We start from the raw sequence: 20468 nt of genomic DNA on the forward strand, positions 1-20468 counted from the left end.
CATTGTTCATGACACAAAGTCCTTGTCACACCTTGTCACACCGTCTTCCGTATGACGAATCTAACACGCATCGCCAACATTGCTAGGAATGGTATCATGGCTGGTAAACACAAAGGAAGTCAACACCTTCATAAAAGGGCTCGTGATCTCAATTCATTATCTATCTTCTTTTCATCATCACGTTCTTTTCTTCCAATTAGCTTCTCACGGGGGTTGAAATTTTTGAGTGTTTACATTCTTTCCGGCGGAAACTAGAGAGAATTCGGACATTCAATTCTTCTTTCTGGTGTGGAGATTCTCTTCTTTCAAGCTTGGATCAAGGAACCCTAACAGCAATGCAGAACCAGCGATTTCCTAGGCTTCAAGGCGGCACAATGTCTGACTTCGCGACGAATGAACAGACTTTTCAGCAAGCCTTCCAGCCTCCGCTACAGGGGTACGGATACGGGGGTCACGCATGCATGCTTCCTAAACCATCAACGAAGCGAAAGTTCAGTGATCTTAAGGATGACGATGATGACAATCAAGACGACGATGACTCGACTGGATCAAACTACTCCGATAATCCGTTCGAGTCTGACGAATCTTTACCACCTCCTACAAAGCGTCCACAGCATAAGAAAGTACGGACATCTGGCAAGAGCTCCAAGCCCAAGCACAAGACGAATGATCGACCTTCGAGGCTGAGTATGAAGAGAGATGCCTTGATCCGGGAGTATGGACAAGATGGAGTCACGAATGATGTCAAGATTAAAGGTTCTGTGAAAATGATCAACGGATCGCTGCATTGGTGGAATGCTGACGATGGATCTTGGTGGGCTGCAGATTACCATAATAATTGGAGGGGAACTCTCATTCAGCTCGATTCCCAGAATCCACCTTACGTTGCTGAACCAGATCGTGGACCGGGCCAATTTGATATTACCAGCAACTGCAATCATCTTGATCAGCACCAATGGCAGTTTGAAACACCCGATCAGCTCTGCGCTATCAAAGACTCGGACGGAAATGCAGTTTTTGAGTTGCACGACAAGCCCGATCGCTATTTCTCTCGTGAACACAAGCCAATGATCTATTCAGGTATGGTGATGCTTGACATAGACAGAACCCCTGTCATGGACTGGCCTGAACTCCCACTGTGCCTTTCATCGAGGCTGGAAGGTTGTAGGATCGAGGCATACAAACGTGTGTATCCGTGGATTCAAGCAACGGATCTGAGGGCCAGAATGCCCGCCCAACTCATTCGTTCGGGTAGACAAAAGGAGGTCTATGGGCTCAGCACACTTCGTCACCGTTCTAGTCGCTTTCGAGACGAGCACCGCCTGAGCGCGTGGGATTTGCGGCAAGGTACGAGAGCTAAGCAAGCAAGATGGCAAGCTCAGGGACATGCTGCTTCTGATCACATGCCGACGAGTACGAGGAGGGTTCACTACGTGCAGACAACGTCACCCCTGAATCAGCCTCACGTAGTCAGCTACACCACTGAAGGGATACAACAATTCGCAGTGACTAACGATACCCCTTCACCACATCATGAGGTATCCATGGATCGCATTCCCATTGGGTCTGACCGAGTCCCAGCTATGACCCAGAGTGCGACCGCTCAGACAGGGTCACCCACTCCAGAGGCTCCCCCTGTGGAGAATGTTGATTACTGCTTCGAAAACCCGGTGACAGATATTGACAAGCTGCAGATCCAGATCGCCCTTCATTACACAGCCCTTGATTTCCAACGCTGGCATGGTGAGACTGTACCCAAAACGCACCCCGATGGCTCATACATGCGACAATTTTTGGACATTGGGCAGATTCACTGGGAGAAATGGATGAAAGTTTACGGAGGCAGTTGTCCCGATCTGTTCCATTTCACCAATTGGCCTGGAAGTTTTGCCACTATCCCCACTCTTGGTTCAAAGAATCAAAACAAAGTAGCTGGGATGGTGGGGCTTTTTGGTGCCGAATACGCAGCTCAAGCCTCGGAAGCAAATGGAGTAGACCAGAGCCCACAATTGGGAGTGAAGGCAGAAACTGCGACCCCGGGGTATGATCAGACTTCAGACAACTTTGCGGACTTTCAACACGCTGAGAACGCGGACGTGGGGTCTTCTGAGACGGCTGGAGAATACAAGACCCCGGATGCTTTCCCGGCTTCTGACCAGCTTGGAGACATCGACTTCGGCTTTGACAAGTATTTTGTCGAGATCTCATGAGGTACAAGATGCGGACATGCAGTCATGGTTTCTTTGAATCTTGGTGAGATGAGTGATTTCCGAGGTTTGCTGCAATGGCTTTGAAGTGGGTTGGGATTGTTTTGGCGGTACATGCTTTAACGACATGCATATGACATACTTACGACAAACATATTTACGGCAAACATACTTACGGCAAATATACTTACGGCAAACATAAATAAATATGTTGATAATTATACAAACAAATATTAAACATAATCAAATCTACACCTTTGTGTGATTGCGCTTGTCCATCTGTGCCTTAAGTTCTCAGCTTGAAGAAATCAAGTAATTCTCGCGATAAAACAAGATAATCAAAACTGCTGTTTCAGGAATTGACAAGAAGGTCGACCACGCATCGCTTAAAAGACTAGGTTGGGGGAGGAGGAGGGGATATGAGACGAAGTCGAGCCATCATTGCGGTGATGGTCCTCGTCGAGGTCGGTAGTCTCTGTCGAGAGGATATACAAGGTGAGGTAAGACACATAGACGTCATAGACGGCAGGTGATCCGATTCTGGTTGAGTCTTGCCTTCGACTAGAAGCAGTAGTGCGATAGTACATTCGCCGGTGTCAAGGCTTCGTGGTTGGGTGATACCGGATGTTTTTGGATGCTTGATTGTATTCTAGATGTGCTGAATACTTTGCTAGCTTCCCACGGCTTTGGAGAGGTGTCCGTGCACGAATGATGCAGCAAAGGACACATAGAATGCTGAGGAAACAGAACGAGTGCTTGTTCTCTGTTTACCTCTTGCTATTTGAGAGCCAAGGCACCATTTGCAACGCAATTCCATGCTTCACGTACGATGCTCTTTCTGTGTGCGCCTGTTTCGAAGTACTGTTTTATTTCGCAGGAACATTTGCTTTGTTCACAACACATCTACCTCATTGCACATTGAGAACCTGGAACCATTGATCTTATCACGCTGGCTACACTATGGTTACGAAACATTACAAGTATAGTGTGCACGTCAGACTCCTTCACACTTTCGCTTTGACTTTGCTACCGTGGGCTATATAAAGGCACTTACCTCCCTGAAAATTTTGACCTGAGAGCAAGAAATGACAACCCAACCATTACTCTAATATTTCAAGGATACCGATGCGCTACCTGTTAGCAATGATGTGGCGTTTTGCGCCTGGCCTTAACTGGCTTACATCCTACTATTCAAAATTGCTACCGTTCTGGGTTGACTGACAGTCTTGGATCCCATTCCGGAATCATATTGACCTGGTGCATAATCAGGGTTGCCGTTGACGACCTACCTCTTCCCGTTACCCATGCATGGGTCATTGGAGAATTCTATTCTGGTACCCATTCTACCCCTGAGACTCAACAAAGGAGTCGACGAATCAAAAAATTTTGCTAACGTTCGTTCCAGATATTGAGCCGAAAGTCGATGGACTGAAACATCAGGATATTCGCATTTCTGTGTACAGATCATACTAGGCACGTCTAGAATTCTGATAGACGTCCATCCAGTACCATTGTCCAGCATGTATATTGGAAACATGGAATTCTGGGGATTCAGATCATTCCTCAAGAGCATGGCGCACCTGACGACTACCGCCAAGGTACTGCCTGATAGCTAGAGAAAGCTACAGGCTCAATGAACACCTGAGATACAACCACATATGTCTATAAGGATAATACTTCGGTAAATATATATACACACAAAGCACTCGACACGTGTCGGACTGAACGTCCTTGCGCTGCTGGTAAGTAAAGTGTCATGATAGCCTCGACATCCTTTCAAACACATCTATATTCGAAGTCTGATCTGTCACGAGCTGTGACATAACGTTCAACACAAACTTTCACACTCATACTTCGTGAACATTAACCTAACACCTCGAATAGCGTCACGGGTCTATAAAGCTCCTCAAACTTCCCTCCTCCTACAATCCTTCATCATCTCGACATCTCACAGACAAACGTTTTGGATTCCACCTTCGACGATTCACATCACTTCACCGCATTACAGTCGACAACAAACTCACACGTCAGACATGGGGAATCGAAAGAGATCCCGAGACGTGTCCGATTTAGAGGTAGATGATGAGCCTCTTGCTCAGCGTCAGAGGTTGTTCAGGAGACAGAATGAGGGCGCTCCTCAATTTCAACGGGGAGAGGAATTCGAAACACTACAATTCGGACGATTCCCGGCGAATGCGAATCTTTCGAATGCTCCCCCATCATTTTTGCAAGGTAGGCAAGATCTATTGAAAATTTCAGTCAGTGCATGAGTACTGACGTATTGACTATAGAACCCCAAGACCTACTGAAGAATTGGGACTTTATGCCGGCGTTGACTCAACAAGGTAACATACAACCCAACAATCAGAAGCTGCAATTTCAAACACAGGGGCTTCTGACAGACACGGGTGCTGCTACATCAGGGGCATTTGGCTCGACAGATGAATTTCTTCGTGCTACTGGACAGACCGTCGGACCACAATACAATTTCTCGTCCGCGGAACCACCTCTAACCGGTGCCTCAAGATCGCAGCATGATTATGTTGCAGGAAGGACAAAATATGCTGATCAACACAGCACCGAAAGCCTCGTTCCCACTTCGGTACCAAGCCGGCAACAGGCTTCTAGACCATCGAGTCGACAAGGTCCATCATTCGCAGGGAACCCTTACGCTACTAATGAATCTGGATATGTCCATCAACCGACAGCTAGGGTCCAGGAAGTCATGCAGCAAAGTAACCTGGGACAAGTCGGTAGTATGGCACCAATGCAGCCAGTGATGGCCCAAGGACAGCAACGGATCTCGGCCTCAAGAAGGCCAATTCAACACCAGATGCTACCTCCATCACGAGGGCACCCTAGCGTCCAACGAGCACGAGTACAACGGTCGACTATGGGAAACACACCTGCGACTTTACCAGATACTCGCCCGTACGGTCAACCAAACATGCAACAACCCGATGCAAACATCCAGGCCCAACAGCGCTCTATTCACACGGCTAGTGACTTGCTACCATCTGCATATATGGCGACCTCTCAGTATCAGCAGTTGCATGCCCCTTCATCGACTCAAGGCACTCGGGTTGCGAATGGAGCCAAATCCAGACCATCGCAGGCAGCTCCTCCGTCAGGTCGCGCCTCTTCAACGCAGTCGAATGGGCCAATGTCATTGGGTGCTCAAAGCACAATTCCAAAGTTGGCGGACTGGGAGGACATGTGCCCTCAATATTTCAACAACGCAATATATCAATTTGGGAAACAGAATCAACCGATGCCTGATTTCAGTTTTAATCTAAGATCATCAGCAGAAGAAGGCGGGCAGTATGCTCTTGGGTCTGGCCATGACTATCGTGGGAGCCAAACCAAAGATGCAGAGAGAGAATTCATCCGAGCTGGCCGTAACAGTGAAAACATCTCGCATGATGTAGGCCAGGGACCTGAAGGACAAGAAGCAAGGATAACGCAATATGCTCAAAGTGCACGTAGTAATTCAGGTGCTGATACTCTGTCTTCCAGCCACAACGTCAGACCCTCAACACAAGTACCAACAAAGGACGATAGCATTGATGACTTGAGGCTCAAGATTGCGCATGATAGCTCGGACATAAAGGCTCGAAAGTTTTCTTACTGGATGCGGTATCAGCATCAAGATCTTCAAGAAGCTTTTGCATACTGTGTTCGACGAGGGCACTCGAATAGACCAGCGAATCATCGCGGTGTTCCAGAGCAAGGTACCGGCAGGGATGTCATCACAATTGACGACGGGGATGAGAATACCTCCATTGATGACGCGAATCTACAGAATGCACTGAGGCCACAACAACAAACCAGGCCTCCAACTCCGCATACCTCAGTTCCAGAACAGCATGCAATTGGAAGACGAGTTCCAGGAGGCCAAAAGCGGAGGCGAGAAGATCAGGATCAGACAGGGGACATGACCAGCGAAGCCTTGGTCCAATCTCGCAAGCGACAGCGAACGGGCGCACCACGAAACGTTGAAAACATTCCAGATGATATGCTGACTGCACAGAGGCAAGAAGCTGATCGAGCTCAGGGTGTATTGCGAAACATCGTTAACTCGTCAAGGCGAGGTCCTGGTGAAGCTTCCCCATCCGAGCCATCGCCAAGAAGGAATGCAAAGGAGCAGGCTTCAATAGCGCAGGACCACTTCCAGAGCTCCGACAAGATCATCGGTGATGATGTAAGACCCGATGGAGAAGAAGGCAATGTTCCAGATCCAACAGAAGAACGAGTCAATGAGAACCAAGAAGGACCTGCAGTAGCACCTCCAAACATTGATGAGATCAATAGCGGCGCAGCAGAGCCCACTACCTCAGTCCCTGAGGTTGATGCGCCAGACAATTTGGTAGACATCAACCAAGGGACAGTCGGCTTGGGCGACATAGATGCAGCGGCGAAAATGCAGCAAGAACAGCCTGTGGAGCAAAGCACGGATGGAAGCTTTGATTCTGAGGACTTCCATGCGTGGTTAGCCAACAATGGCTTCAATGGCTGGATTGAAAACGGGTTTGGGGACCTTCCAGATCATGCACCGGCAGCAGTGGATCCTCAAGTGACGAACAACGATGATGTTAACGATGAAATGCCACAGAACCCGTTTCCGGTGCCTGCCTCAACAGATGAAGAGGTATTGCAGGATTGCCTGGCACCAGAATCTCCAGCATATTCTCTCTCGGAAGCTGAGATCATGAACGAGATCAGCATTCAGCGCACGGTAGTCGAACGCTCTGGGAAGTGGTCTGATGCAGTCGAGTACCTCATCCAGAGAACATCTGGATATGAACAATTTCGACGCGTGCTTCGCGCCATCATGGACCGGACAATGAGCCGTTCGCTCCACACAACAGTCCTGGATAGCGAAATTGACATGCTCTACACAGAATACAGCATGAAAGACATACCAGATTAGCTGTAAACCTGTTGCAGAGAGATGAATTGACGGGATGGATGCCATTGTTGATCGCACCGCTTCTAAGCCATCATAGGAGGAAGGTTGAGGACGTAGGAAATTGGGAGTCACTCGCAGGGAGGTATTCGACTCGGGCAGCGGGATCATAATTCTGATGCTCCTGTTCGGTGCGGTACGAAAGGTCGAATGTATAGTATAACGTGATGAGACTGGAGGGGTTGAAAGTAGCAGCGTCGTTTGATCATAAACAGTGAGGGTAGACCCACGAATAAAACCTTTTTGAGAAATCTTCTGCGGATCTTCGGATCTTATTGTACATTGCATGGTAGAATCTGACAGACCCGATCTCAGGATTCTTCATCCTGTAGATATTGATGCATTTGAAAGCACCAAGTCTTCACAGTCACTACCCGGCAGTCGGGTCGGATTTACGTCGCTCTCCCACCCACCAAATCAAGCAATCACCCTTTTCTGATTGTCAACGGCTATCATCTCATGAGCTTTCTCTGTTTCCAAAAGTATCAATCATCACTTTTGAGTCACTGAAAGACAATCGCAAACTCGTCATGCAGTTGTGGCCTGATATGAGAAATATGCATTGGACGGCCAGATTATCAACATCGGAGAAAAGTAGAAGTATCCTGGGCTTGTCTGGCCTTGATATTCCATCAGATTTCCTTAATTTCACCCTGAACCACCATGAATCGCTCCACACTATCCATACAATCTCGGTTCGAAAGTATCTGGCTCGACGCTGAATTTGTATCCAAATGTGGGAAAAAGCTAGACCTGCCAATCATCGCCAATGAACGCTGTGGGAGTTGGTATGTCAGCCCAGAGAATCTGGCAGACAGCTGCTATTTCAAAAGCACGGATGGACATAATGAAAAGTGGGCTTTCAGTCAAAGGAGATTGAATTTCCATTTACTTCCTCTGATAGAAGCAAGTGGAGGCTGTATCATCGTAGATTCCACAAGATCCAAAACCAAGCGTTTCCCAGATGCCTTAGCCAAGACAATCCCAATTTGGTGCTATGTCCTCACTAGTCTCTTGTACGGTGACACTCTCGACGTCAAAGACTTCCTCCCACCCGACGACATACTATCCGCGGAAGAAGCTGAAGCTATCAAAAGTGCAATTCCCGCCATCATAGACGACGCAAAGGTAGTTATACCCTTCCACTGTCAATAAGTCACTCTATACATATCTAACCATACCATCAGCAACTGCACCTCGACATCCCCAAACTCCGCACCCTCCTAACCCGCCCAATCCGCCCCATCTTCATCGACCCCAGCACCGCCCTCCCCACCACCAACGCCCTCTCGCGCCAATCTCACCACACCATAGCCTGCCTAATGGCCTCAAACGCCCACTCCGCCCCCCTCACCGCCCCCTCATCCTCCTACCTCCCAGGCGCCGGCGACGACGAAGACAACTGGTCGCTCTCGCTAACACCCGCGCAATTCTGGACGCACCAGCCCTCCCTCCGCTCCGCGGCCTCCACAAGTCCCGCCGCAGTCACAGAAACCATCACGACCATCATCAAAACGCCAGAAACCTCCCCCCGCTCCCTCAAACCCGCCACAATCGACCACACGCACCTGACAATCGGGACGACAGCCCTCCACGCAGCCCCAAAAGTCCTCCAGCTCCTCGACCCCTTCGACGTCATCATAGTCTGCAACGACGACCCCGGCCTATCCGCAAGCCAGCACCGCCTCGTCGCCCGCGGCGTAGAGCCGAATCTGATCGAAATGGGGCTGAAAGACGGCAAGCTGGGCGCTCGCGTGCTGCGAAAGCGGCTTCATCTAGTCGAGAAAGCGTTGATGAAGGTAGAGGCGCGAATGCCTCGGATCCTGGTGACCTGCAGCACAGGGCGGGATTTATCCGTTGGGGTGGCGTTGGCGATATGGTGTTTATTTTACGACCGGGGCGGTAAGTCGACATCTTTGCAGTTGTCTGAATTATTGCTTCCATTCACTTTTGAGTGATGTTGGAAGTGAAGCGGTGATGCTGATGAGACGTAGATGCGTTTATACGGGGCGGGACGGTGCCGAAGGCGGAGATCACGAAGGTGTATATACGGGAGCGATTAGCTAGTTTGACGATGAGTAAGCCGGATGCGAGCCCCAGTAGGGCGACGTTGCAGTCAGTACACGCCTATCTGATGCCGAAGGAGGACGGGAAGAAGGAGGAGCGGGTGGAGGAGTGGTTGGGCGGAGTGGAGGAGGCGAAAGAGAAGGCGAAGAAACAGGGAGAGACGCTGGGGAGGTTTTTGATTGGGAGTGGAGCCAGTGTTTGAGGTGGCTGAGGGAAAGATGGTGCTGTGTTTGTTCGTTGTTCGTTGTTCGTTGTTTCCGTGCTCCTGCGCTGCATAGGAGCGCCAATGCATTTAAAGCAATTTCGATGCAATTTCTAGAGCTATGATACATGTTCCTTGCCAGCTATGATTCCAAACCGTCTATTGTGTCTATTCCAGCCATACAAGCCATCCGACGCCTTGCTAAAGAGTGAGAAATTCATGCTTTTTCCTCCGCGGTGCCCTCCGTAGATTTTGCCTCTCTTGAAAATCTCTTCTTCAAGTTCTTCACACCACCCAGATAAGCCCAGCTTGCTGCGAACACCACAACAAAATTAAAGATGCAAAAGGCCCAAAAGATTCCATAATCCCTCCAAATATTGCCATAGGAGACATTAAACCTCTTTGCGAACTCATCGCCATTCGCGTATTGACAGAATTCACACAATCCATTCGCACCATCCCGTACATATCCACCAGCTTGTTCAATGAAAGGTTGCGTGTAGGACTGGCAAGTCTCACCAGGAGGAGGAGAATAGCGTGCAAATTCATTCTTGGCACATACAACCTTACGACCGTGTACAGCAGCACTAAGGAAGCCTTCGAGCAGGTATGTGAAAGGGGAGAGCCGGTACATCCAGTCCCGCCAGAATGTCGGAAGAGCGGCGTAAGGAACGACGACACCACAGAAGGAGACGACAAATAGGAAGAATACCGGGACCAGAAGGGAAGCGAGGAGTGGGTTTGGAGAGAAAGCGGCAATGGCTTGGCCAAAACCGACATAGTAGATCTCAAACAACATGAGCAGGAGCCATGTATATGCTGATTGAAACTTCGTGGCTTCACGTCCTACAGCACCCCACCACCAGCATTGATAGTAGATCGTTCCGGCTACGATGCTGTAGGGGAGTTCAACGAGGACGGCAGCGATTGTGAAAGCTACCCAGGAGTAGATCTTTGAATTGGCCTCTCGGCTTTTGTATAGGTTCCTGAATCCGAGGAACTTGGGCTGGAGCTGCTGGATCAGAGGTGGTGAAATGGTAAGAGTCATGAAGATTGAAAAGAGGCGAGACTGCATATCAATGTAGCTATTACCGATGTGGTAGAAGGTGAAGGTATTGAAGAGGCCAGTGAAGATATGTAGCATAAACTTGCCAATCAAGTAGTCCGGTTCACGCCAGTAACTTGTGAAAGCACGATAGACGACGGTGTAGATTTGAGTGACAAGAGGCATGGCGTACTCTCTGTCATGATCTGTCTTGTGATCTGAAGTTGCATTTCGTCGCGATGCAATCATAGACTGAATTTCGGCTTTTAGCATTTCGTGCTCTGGTGAAGCATTCCATACGTCGCCCCAATCTTGACCCGCGTAGTCCGGATCTCCGGCACCGATAGATTCCAGCATGTATTCAGCGGGATTGGCGCGTGGAGGACACTCGGGTGCGCCATTGCGCTCAAAGTAATTGATCAAATGACGTGAGTCCTTTCCTAATTCACCGTGATAAACGATACGGCCACCAGCTTTCAGGAGGATGAGCTCATCGAAATGCTCAAAGAGGACTGATGAGGGTTGATGGATTGTCACAAGCAGAGCTTGACCATTGTCGGCCAGTTTGCGAAGGAAGCGGATGATATTGAATGCAGCTCCAGAGTCCAAGCCCGATGTCGGCTCGTCCAAAAACAAGAGCAGCTCTGGCTTAGCAGCAAGTTCGACGCCAATGGTGACGCGCTTGCGCTGTTCTTGATTCAGACCACTGCCTATTTGGCCAATGGTTGCCCCTGCAATTGAACGCATCTCAAGGAGATCGATGATGCGTTCGCAATATTCATACTTCTCTTCGATAGGTACTTCATTCGGCTGACGCAGGAGAGCGGAGAATCTGAGGGCCTCTCGAATTGTCGCAGTCGGCTCGTGAATATCCATCTGCTCAGCAAAGCCAGTCGCTCTTTGGAAGGACTTTGGAAGAGGTTTGCCATCCACGAGAAAGTCACCGGTTACAACACCAAAATTGATGCGTTGTGCTATGGTATTCAACAAGGTCGTTTTACCGGCTCCGGAGGCTCCCATCAGCGCGGTCAATTTGCCAGGCCGAACGAAACCTTGAACGTTGGAAAGCAGCTTTCTTTCGCCTTTACCGTAAGAGATTGTATAATTGACATCTGTGAAGGTGAAGACCGAGTCATTTCTAGCTAACGTCTTGATATTGTGCATCGAGTCGGAGCTACTCGAATCTTCCTCTTCAATCTTAATGTCTGCTGCACCCGCTTTCTTCTCCTCATCCTCAGATGTATCGCCTGGCTTGGCAACAGACTTTGGGGCTTGGCCACGTTTGAAGATCGTAACATCCCCACCACCAGAGTTCGGCTTCTGCATTTCCATACCCAACATGGTAAGAAATACAAAGAAGAGCCAGAACGCCGTGATGATGCCGAAGTTGCGCCAGAGATGGGCTCTAGAGTATGTGAAAGCTGTCTGAATGTAGTCTGCACCACTAACTGTCAGGCTGCCCGGCTTGCTGCCTTGAATATTACACGACTGATATTGTGGCGACGCATTCGGGCCTTGCGGAACAAGATATGGTGGCACACACGCGATATCAAGATTGTAAAATTCGTTGGCCATCAAAGCTTCGAACCCATATTGGACTGGATTGATCCACATGAGCCATTTGAACCAAGGGTGCATCTTTGAAGGTGGAATCAGGTATCCAGTGTAGACGATCAAAATTTGCATGGCAACACCCGTAAGACGAGTAGCCACGTCCAGAGATTTGCACAATGAGCCGATGGCTCTGAAGAGCGAATACATGCTCATGGTCAGAACCCAAAGTATGAGCAAGCTAATGAAGAATTGCGAAGCCGTCCTAGAGAGGTTTGCCATGAAGTAGACCACAATGTCAAAGAGGAATACTTGGATGAAGACAAGCGGCATGTCAACAACTGTTTGCGCAATCGCGTAAGCTGCGGGTCGGTAGAAGGAACTATGTAGATGATCAGTGAACATTCGTAGCAAAAGCTATGTAAAACTCACAAGCTTTTATGTTTCAGCAAGATAGGTCTACTACTGAATGCTGAGGTCAGCTCAGCTAGAGCGAGTAGTGTATTGAAAAGGAGAACGAAGAACAAGACGCCACCCCTGGTGAAGACCCCATTGGCATTGCTAGGCAAGTTGTAGAATAGTGAGCCAACGATTAGAGATTGGAAAATTATTCCACCCCATTTGCCACCAAGGGAGAGCCGGTCACCAAACATGATCAAGAACTGTCGATGCGTGCAAGCCCAGACTTGCTTGGGGAATGACAAAGTGTAATTTTTCTCCTTGGTTGCTTTTGTCTGTGCCTCTAGTCTTTTTTGCCGCTGTTGCTCGTGCTCTTGTTCCAACGATTGAATGTCCAGTAGATTCTTCTCATACACTTGGCTCTTCTTGTACGCAGTTTCGAATTCTTCTGTGGAGCGAGGAATCCTATTCCTGAAACCTGGACGAATTTGTCGCTCATGGGGGTCGGTAACAGATGTGAGGAAGTCTGCCGTGGTCCAGCGTTGTGGTCTTTCAAAGCCGAGTCCTTCAAAGTATGCTGCCGCCTCATGAGTGGGGCCGTAGTAGAGACAGCGTCCCTCATCAATCAGCACGACTTTATCGAATAGCTCATACAAGCTCTCTCCAGCTTGATAGAGCGCGATGGCGGTTGATATGTGGGCCATGTTTGTGAGAGCCCGCAATGATTGGACGTACTCCAGCGCTGTGCTAGCGTCGAGGCCTCGCGTTGAATTATCCCAGCATTGAGTACTGGCTTTGGTGATCATAGCTTCAGCAATGCTGACTCGTTTCTTCTCACCCCTGACACACCACGAATCATCGCGTCTCCTACTTTCGTATTCAAAGTATGTTCAATCCAGAAGAGCTTCGAGACTACGCGGAGAAACTCAGCAATATACTGACTGCGCGTCTCACCTTCATTACGAGACGCCTTGCCAGGAGTCCGTGTCTTGAGTGCGAATTTCAAGGTGTTCTGCACGCTTAATGTAGCGTAGTGTAGGTCGTCTTCAGGATTGTAGAGCACTTCGCCACGATAGTGCTTATTCATTGTCTTTGCATCTGAGCCCCCGTATGTCACGTCGCCGTCCACACTTACGTATCCAAACCGTTGATTGGCAAGCGTCTTGAGGAATGTGGAGCAACCAGAACCTGGACGGCCGAGGACGAGCAGCATTTCTCCCGGCTTTATACAGCCAGTAAAGTCATTGATGATTGTTCTGACTGGTGGCTTTCCACCGAGTGCCTGCGAGCCACCAGCGATCAAGGCTTTGAGCAAGCGAGGAAGGCCCATGAATGGGTCGCCAAAGGTTGGTTGGAGCACCGTCCCTAGTCCCATGCCCTTGACGGTGAGGTTCCTGAATATGACACCGACATGACGGGTCTTTTCGTCTTCGGATTGCGCCCGACGATCACTTCCAAACATACGTGACATTAGCCTTTCTACCTCGGCCTGGTCCTCTTCAGCTTCGACGGACTGCTCTTTTGAGACGAATGATGCACGCTTGCTGCCTGTACTGGTCCTTTTTCTCGTCAAGACTTTATATAAGTCGTCTTCTGTCACCTCCCTTGAAATTCTGGAACGGAGGCTCTCCCTCTTGCCGGCAGATAGATAGGTGCTCGTTCTGATTGGGGCGAAGCCTCGAGCTACTTCTGCCTTGGCTCTTTCAAGACTTTCCTCCAGACTCTCCGAGTCCCTTTGGGACAGCTGCGGCTCCTTCTTGAGAGGCCCATTGGAGGCCATACTGGAAACGCTAGATCTCGAGGAGTATGACGAGTCGTTGGACTCTGATGGAGAATTGCCATGTTGCATTTCCTCGGGACGTTGCCCTGCAGCCGAGGGCATTGCAGTGGATGTGGAGGGAGAGGGTTCTATCGCAGGATAGGAGGTTTGATAGCCCGGGAAGTTCCCACCGACAGGTTCTGGGGTGTACTCGTGAGTGCTGTTGAGAGGACCTAGAGGCCACGCTTCAGGAGCATCTCCTGCGGCATTTTGGTTAAAAGTGGGAAAAGTCATAGCTGCAATGAGGAGAATGGCAACGAAGGGGTGGAAAGAAAGAAAGAATTCACAACCGCAGAGCAATGGAGGATGGCTTATGGAGCAGAAAACGAAGGTGGGAACAGAACATGAGATACTCTGACTTGGAGGCTCGCGCCTTCCGTCCAGGGTGAGAAATGTCAATGGCCTGATGGTCGCTAAGAAGGACTCGGCAACATACAAGGAGCGAGCGTCAGCACCGCAACGAGCTCCATCCACTGGCCCGTCATCAGCACTCAGCACTCAGCACGATAACGGATAATGGCAGGAGCAGCAGGACCGCGCACTCAGACAAAGCGAGTACGGTCAAGGACTGGGTGATGACAGGAGGGATTACCGCATGCAGAAAGCGCGTCATACATCCACCTCCATCCCCATCAGGACTAGTGCTTAAGTCCGTGGAAGTCCGTGAAGCGAACGAATCGGGGGTCGGGGAAAGCTGACTCCCGATGGCTCTCTCCCCCAACCTTAAAATATGGCAGGCGCTTCCACTGATGGCGCGCCAAGCAATTATGACCAGTAGAAGTCGCAGTAGGCAGAATGACGATATCGTGATATCTCTATGGCTTTATCGCGCGTTTTGATCATGTTTCAAGTGCACTACGTTGGCTGAACGCTAGAAGCTGCATTGTGGCTTCAAGATCTCGCATAGTATTCTCATACCGTTAAGATTAATCTCCAAAATTACTTTCATCGTTTTTTTACGATTAGCATGCTGCTTATACCGTCTCTTAGCCAGTCATTCACTTCTAACTCCATTGAAAGTGAATTAGTCTGCTTAAAAAACTGTCTCTTACGTCTGTAATCTCTAAAAGATACCGCTGTGTAATAATCGCGCTTGCCAAATTAGGCGCGATGTCGTCTCGCTTCAATGCCACTACGCCCTGTCCTCCCCCTGAAAAGACTAAAATGGCCTCGTATTTCACGTGCACGCTTGGTGAGGCGGCCCTGATGGGCAAAGAAGAGTACACCGCCTACCAGACGATACCAGCCTTGCTCGCCGCACAGGCGAGAGAAAGCCCAGACCTCCTCGCCGTCGGCTTCCCCACCAATGGGGACTCTACCAGTGGGAACTCGCCCTCCCAGTGCTTCAGTATGCCTACCTCTCGTATACTTACAATTCACTAACAAGATCAGCTTTTAGTGAATTGTACGAGAAAGTCCTGGATGTAGCAGACATCCTGATACGAGATATGCGGCTCCAACCGGGGCAGACCGTTGGCTTGCTGGCCTCTAGTGGCCGAGATTTCCTGTTTTGCTGGTTGGCGTTGGTTTGTACGGGCTGTACTGTGCTTCTCGTAGCTCCAGAGGTCACTGCCGAGGGCATAGCGGGCCTATGCCATTCGACGGAGACGTCCCTGCTTCTCTGCGATGAAAAACATACGAGACAGGCGGAGAAGGCTGCGGAGATCCTAGCAGCCACAACGAGCAGAAGCTGCGCTGTCAGCCGCCTTCCTGTCTTCCCTACTACTTCCTCCCCAGTCCGACAACTTCCTCTGCGTCGTGTTAGCGCGGTAGACGTGGCTTATGTCCATCACACGAGTGGTACAAGCACCGGCTTCCCCAAACCAATCAGGATAAGCCACCATGGCGCTATTGCAGTGGTACCCGTGCTGCCACGCAGCAACCATGCTGCAACCTTCTCCACCACACCCCTATATCATGGAGGACCCGCTGACTGCTTCCGCGCATGGGCAAGTGGGGCGATGATATGGCTGTTTCCGGGTGTTGAAGACGTCCCTATCACGGCGAAGAACGTTGTGCAGGCTCTGAACTCCGCAGAGATCCTTGCTAGTGACTCGAATAATCCTAAGCGACCCCTGGCGCGGTATTTCACAGCTGTGCCATACGTCGTTGAGCTCCTTGCAAGCAACCCGGAAGGATTAAAGTGGCTCAAAATGATGTACATTGTAGCCACAGGCGGTGCATCGTTTCCTAGTGTCCTGGGCAACAACCTCATGTCAGAGCGTGTCAATCTGATTTCCAGGTACGGCTCTGCAGAATGCGGGTTTATCCTGGGCTCAGATCGCGACTATGCCGTCGACAGAGAATGGCAATACCTCAGAGCATATACTAATTCTTGGATGCAATTTGAGTCTACATTCGATGGTAAAGCAGAGTTGGTATTGAAAGACTGGCCTTTCATGGCCAAAGCAGACGACAATAACCAGTATCGGACAGGCGATCTGTTCCTACAGCACGACAATATCCCATATATGTGGAAGCACGTAGGACGATCCGACGCCATGATGACCCTCAGCAGTGGCCTGAAATTTGATCCCGCACCAATTGAGAATGAATTACTGGACAAAACACGTTCTTTGGGCCTCATTCAAGACTTGTTCATATTTGGTGAAGGACGTCTGACACCAGGTCTCTTTCTCATTCGGAGCGACGGTATTCCTAGCACGAACGACGGAGAAGTGATAGAGGCTGTCTGGCCTCACATCCAGTCAAGTAATGAGAAGCTCCCGCAACAAGCCCGACTAAGCAAACATATGGTCGTCTTGCTTGCATCCGACTCCATTCCGCTAAAGAAGAGCAGTAAAGGAACGTTGCTTCGTGGCCAAATCAAGCAAGACTACAAAGATCTGATAAATGACGCATATCACAGGAAGCCTCCTGTCAGTACCCAGCCTATGGAATACGGAGCGATTTGCCAAAATGTGTATCGGATTGTGAAGCAACATATGATCGGGGGCGCCATGTACACAGAAATCCCCGTCGATACAAAGCTTCACACTCTTGGAGCCGATTCAGCAACTGTACTAGCAATTCAAAGCCAGCTACAGAGAGATTATGGTCAGGTGACAGGCCACGTGATCACCATTGATGATGTATACAATTTTGGTGTGGAAGGCTTAGCTGCCCACATTCTGAATCAATACACAGGTGAAGGGACAAGAGAGCGCGTCAATGCTTATGAGCAGATGGAACAATTTTTTCGCGCCTACAGATACGGTGGGTAACTTTCTGCTCTTTTTTTTGAAGTGTATGAGCGCGGAGTCGAGTTTTCGAGGCAGTAATCGATGATTTCTGTTTCGTCGGTATGAGGAACTCATCGATTGATGTATATTCGGGAAAATTGTCGCAGTCTTGGGCTGAGCTGGACTCAGTCAACATGAAGAGGATTCGTTTGCCATCGGGTGAAGTATATGAGGACCACAGCACCAGTCAGATCATTTTGCCAGCATGCCTGGCCTTGCATAGTTGTAGATTCGCGTCTGAGCCATTCGGCTCAAGTAATTAATGAAAAGGCGCAAGAGACGGTTGAATCTCACATTGAGGAGAAGAATAATGTGCTGACTAAGTGTCATATCAATAGAGCCGGCGGAGGAGGCAAGTCCCGAGCCTCACAAACCCCACCAAAATGGCACGAAGCCTCATCAGTCGTCCGAGTCTGCAGGCGGGGAGGTGGTCCTCCTCACCGGAGTCACAGGTACCCTCGGAGTCTGGATCTTCCACCTCCTTCGTTTCTCTTCTACCATCAGCGAGATCCACTGCCTCATCAGAGCAACTGACTCTCACGCCGCCGAACAGCGCCTCACCAAAGCCCTTGCGCACAAACACCTCCCTCCCCACCAAGAATCAAAAACAAAGGTATTCTGGCATCCTTGCAAACTAGCTGACTCCCCTTCTTTAGGCTTGCCTGCAGCGACCCTCACCCATCTCACGGAAACAACCACTCTCATAATCCACGTCGCGTGGGCCGTAAACTTCAATCTCCCTCTCTCGAATTTCGACTCCCACCTCAGCAGCCTCCGCAATCTGCTCGACTTCGCGACATCCTCTCCGCAGCCATCTCCCCCGAAATTCTTGTTCTGTTCCTCTACAGCCTCCGTCCTAGGCCCACACATCGCATCCTTCCCCCAAACTCGCGAAAATGCTGCTCATATCGAAGAAAGTATCTACGAAAGCCCCGACTCCGCCTCCCAAATAGGTTACGCGCAATCAAAACTGGTAGCCGAGCGCATCTGCAACAGTGCACATTTTCACACCCGTCTGAGAAACAGAATCGCAGTGCTGAGAATCGGGCAATTGTGCGGAGATGACAAGTCTGGGGTCTGGAATGTGACGGAGGCGTGGCCTTTGATGTTGAGTAGTGTGCGTGTTACGGGCGCGCTGCCGGATCTGGGTGAGAAAGAGAAGTTGGGGTGGTTGAAGGTTGATTCGGCTGCGAGAGCGGTTTGTGAGGTCGGTTTTGCGGATTTTGGAGGAGGGTTGGAGGATGGGCTGGGGATAGGGGTAGGGGTAGGCGAGAAGAGGAAGAGGAAGAGGAAGGGAGACGAGGAGGAAGGAGAAAGAGGGCAGCGCGATGAGGAGAAGGAACAAGCCAATGGTGACGGCTGCCAGGTCTATCACGTCATCAACACGAATACATCCTCCACTTGGTCAGACCTCCTCCAATGGATGAATGAAATCAAACCCAACCTGGAAATCTTGCCGCCTGCTCAGTGGGTACAGCGACTAGAAGGGCTGGAAGGGAAAGCGAAGGAGCATCCAGCCAGAAAGCTGTTGGGACTATGGAAGACCGCTTACTGCAGGGAAAAAATGAGCGAAGAAGAGGGAAAGGAAGGAGGAGAGGAGAAAGAAATCGTGTATGACATGGAAAAAACGCTGCAGGTTGCGCCCACGCTTGGGAACGTGGAGCCGATTGAGAAGGCGTATTTTGGGAGGATCTGGAGGTGGGTAGAGGAGCAAGAGCAGGTGGACGGGGGGTGAGATGTAGATTGATAAAAGTTTAATGCAGTCATAATTTTGGCTTTAGCTTTGGCTTTGTTATGCGTTGCAGCTGTCAAAGCGTAATGTTCTCCCAAGTCGTTCCTGCCGCAAACGGCCATGTAGATGTAAGGAAGCTCTTACTTTGTTCTTCAAGGCTGCCTGCGCCTCACCGGTTCGTCTTGAACCGTCAGGCGACGTTGCCCTCTCCATTGTAGTTCATTTCTTGCCTTTTCTAGCTCTCCATTCTGTAAACCTCGTCAGCTTATATGTCCCCCTTCTCTGGCGGCATCCATCCGTGGCTGTGATGATTAAAATAAAACGAAATGAGAAGGGACGTAACGCTAGCCTGCAGGCTCATGATTGGTTCTCAAGGAAAGACGAGAGGTAAGAACCGGCAAAAGTAGACTGTTCCGCGGTCAGTATCTCGTACCACTCCATGTCCAAGAACGAGTAAAAGTGACTACGAGGACTGAAATATCCACTACGCTGTACTCAATCATGAAATGCCACCACACCAAAGAACAGAACAAAGACATAGCGTCCACGTGAGCGAAAACTTCTGTTTTGAGCTGCCTATCGCAGCTATTTGTACTATACAGACAAACGTTAGCATCTTTTCAGTAACAGTCTACGTTGTCAAGTATCAGGAGATGTGTTCGCTCAGGGGTTTTGGCAAATGAATAAATACAGATGGATGCCATAGTATCAACCATAATAAGCTTCTGCTTGGAATGAGTAATTTGTGTTCATCATGGCGAATGGCTGCAAAAAACATAGTGCAGAGTGGATACTAACCTATACTCAGGACCAGCCTGCTTCCTCGCGCCTCCATAACATCGCTTCCTAGATGTATACGTTAGCTGAGAGTGAATATAGGCGGTGGTTGATGATAACAGAGGCGTTGTGCTTCGCTATCAGCAGGGTTTGGCGAATAAGTGAAAAAACCAGGTGCCATGTTTCAACAGTAGTAAACTTCTGACGGGTTGAAGATTTGTCCTTCATCATACGGAGCAGGTGTTCAAGATAAGGTATGGAAGAAATACTGACCTACACGTAACGTGGTACCAGCCAAACTTTCTCCTGCATCTATGACTCTCCTATCTGAAAACGTTAGCTATGTTTTCGGGTTGATTGTTAACGATAGAAAAGGAAGGTTTCGCTATCAGCGGGGTCTGGCAACAGAACAATATACGCGCTGCCAGGATTCAACAGTAGTAAACTTCTGATGGGTTGAA

The 20468-nt window shown here is 49.6% G+C and overlaps 6 protein-coding genes across 6 annotated transcripts; 4 read left to right on the forward strand and 2 right to left on the reverse strand.

The window, feature by feature from the left end:
* Positions 1 to 335: 335 nt before the first annotated feature.
* On the forward strand, positions 336 to 2210 carry KY384_003868 (uncharacterized protein; the record flags this gene model as incomplete). Its single annotated transcript, XM_044812377.1, has 1 exon — positions 336 to 2210. The coding sequence occupies one exon, from the start codon at positions 336 to 338 to the stop codon at positions 2208 to 2210; it is 1875 nt and encodes a 624-aa protein (XP_044671510.1).
* A 383-nt stretch (positions 2211 to 2593) lies between these two features.
* KY384_003869 (uncharacterized protein) lies at positions 2594 to 3729 on the reverse strand (the record flags this gene model as incomplete). The annotated part of the gene is made up of 2 exons (XM_044812378.1): positions 2594 to 2768; positions 3497 to 3729. The coding sequence occupies 2 exons, from the start codon at positions 3727 to 3729 to the stop codon at positions 2594 to 2596; spliced, it is 408 nt and encodes a 135-aa protein (XP_044671511.1).
* A 511-nt stretch (positions 3730 to 4240) lies between these two features.
* On the forward strand, positions 4241 to 7137 carry KY384_003870 (uncharacterized protein; the record flags this gene model as incomplete). The annotated part of the gene is made up of 2 exons (XM_044812379.1): positions 4241 to 4439; positions 4499 to 7137. 2 exons carry the CDS (start codon positions 4241 to 4243, stop codon positions 7135 to 7137), a joined length of 2838 nt encoding a protein of 945 aa, XP_044671512.1.
* A 699-nt stretch (positions 7138 to 7836) lies between these two features.
* KY384_003871 (uncharacterized protein) lies at positions 7837 to 9442 on the forward strand (the record flags this gene model as incomplete). Its single annotated transcript, XM_044812380.1, has 4 exons — positions 7837 to 8027; positions 8184 to 8301; positions 8361 to 9075; positions 9168 to 9442. The coding sequence occupies 4 exons, from the start codon at positions 7837 to 7839 to the stop codon at positions 9440 to 9442; spliced, it is 1299 nt and encodes a 432-aa protein (XP_044671513.1).
* Positions 9443 to 9659: 217 nt separating this feature from the next.
* Positions 9660 to 14490, reverse strand: KY384_003872 (uncharacterized protein; the record flags this gene model as incomplete). The annotated part of the gene is made up of 3 exons (XM_044812381.1): positions 9660 to 12420; positions 12471 to 13226; positions 13262 to 14490. 3 exons carry the CDS (start codon positions 14488 to 14490, stop codon positions 9660 to 9662), a joined length of 4746 nt encoding a protein of 1581 aa, XP_044671514.1.
* Positions 14491 to 15420: 930 nt separating this feature from the next.
* Positions 15421 to 19233, forward strand: KY384_003873 (putative NRPS-like protein biosynthetic cluster; the record flags this gene model as incomplete). Its single annotated transcript, XM_044812382.1, has 3 exons — positions 15421 to 15604; positions 15649 to 17472; positions 17837 to 19233. The coding sequence occupies 3 exons, from the start codon at positions 15421 to 15423 to the stop codon at positions 19231 to 19233; spliced, it is 3405 nt and encodes a 1134-aa protein (XP_044671515.1).
* Positions 19234 to 20468: the final 1235 nt, after the last annotated feature.

This window comes from Bacidia gigantensis, assembly GCF_019456465.1.
Source record: "Bacidia gigantensis strain McMullin 20006 chromosome Unknown contig_180, whole genome shotgun sequence".
NCBI lineage: Eukaryota > Fungi > Ascomycota > Lecanoromycetes > Lecanorales > Ramalinaceae > Bacidia > Bacidia gigantensis.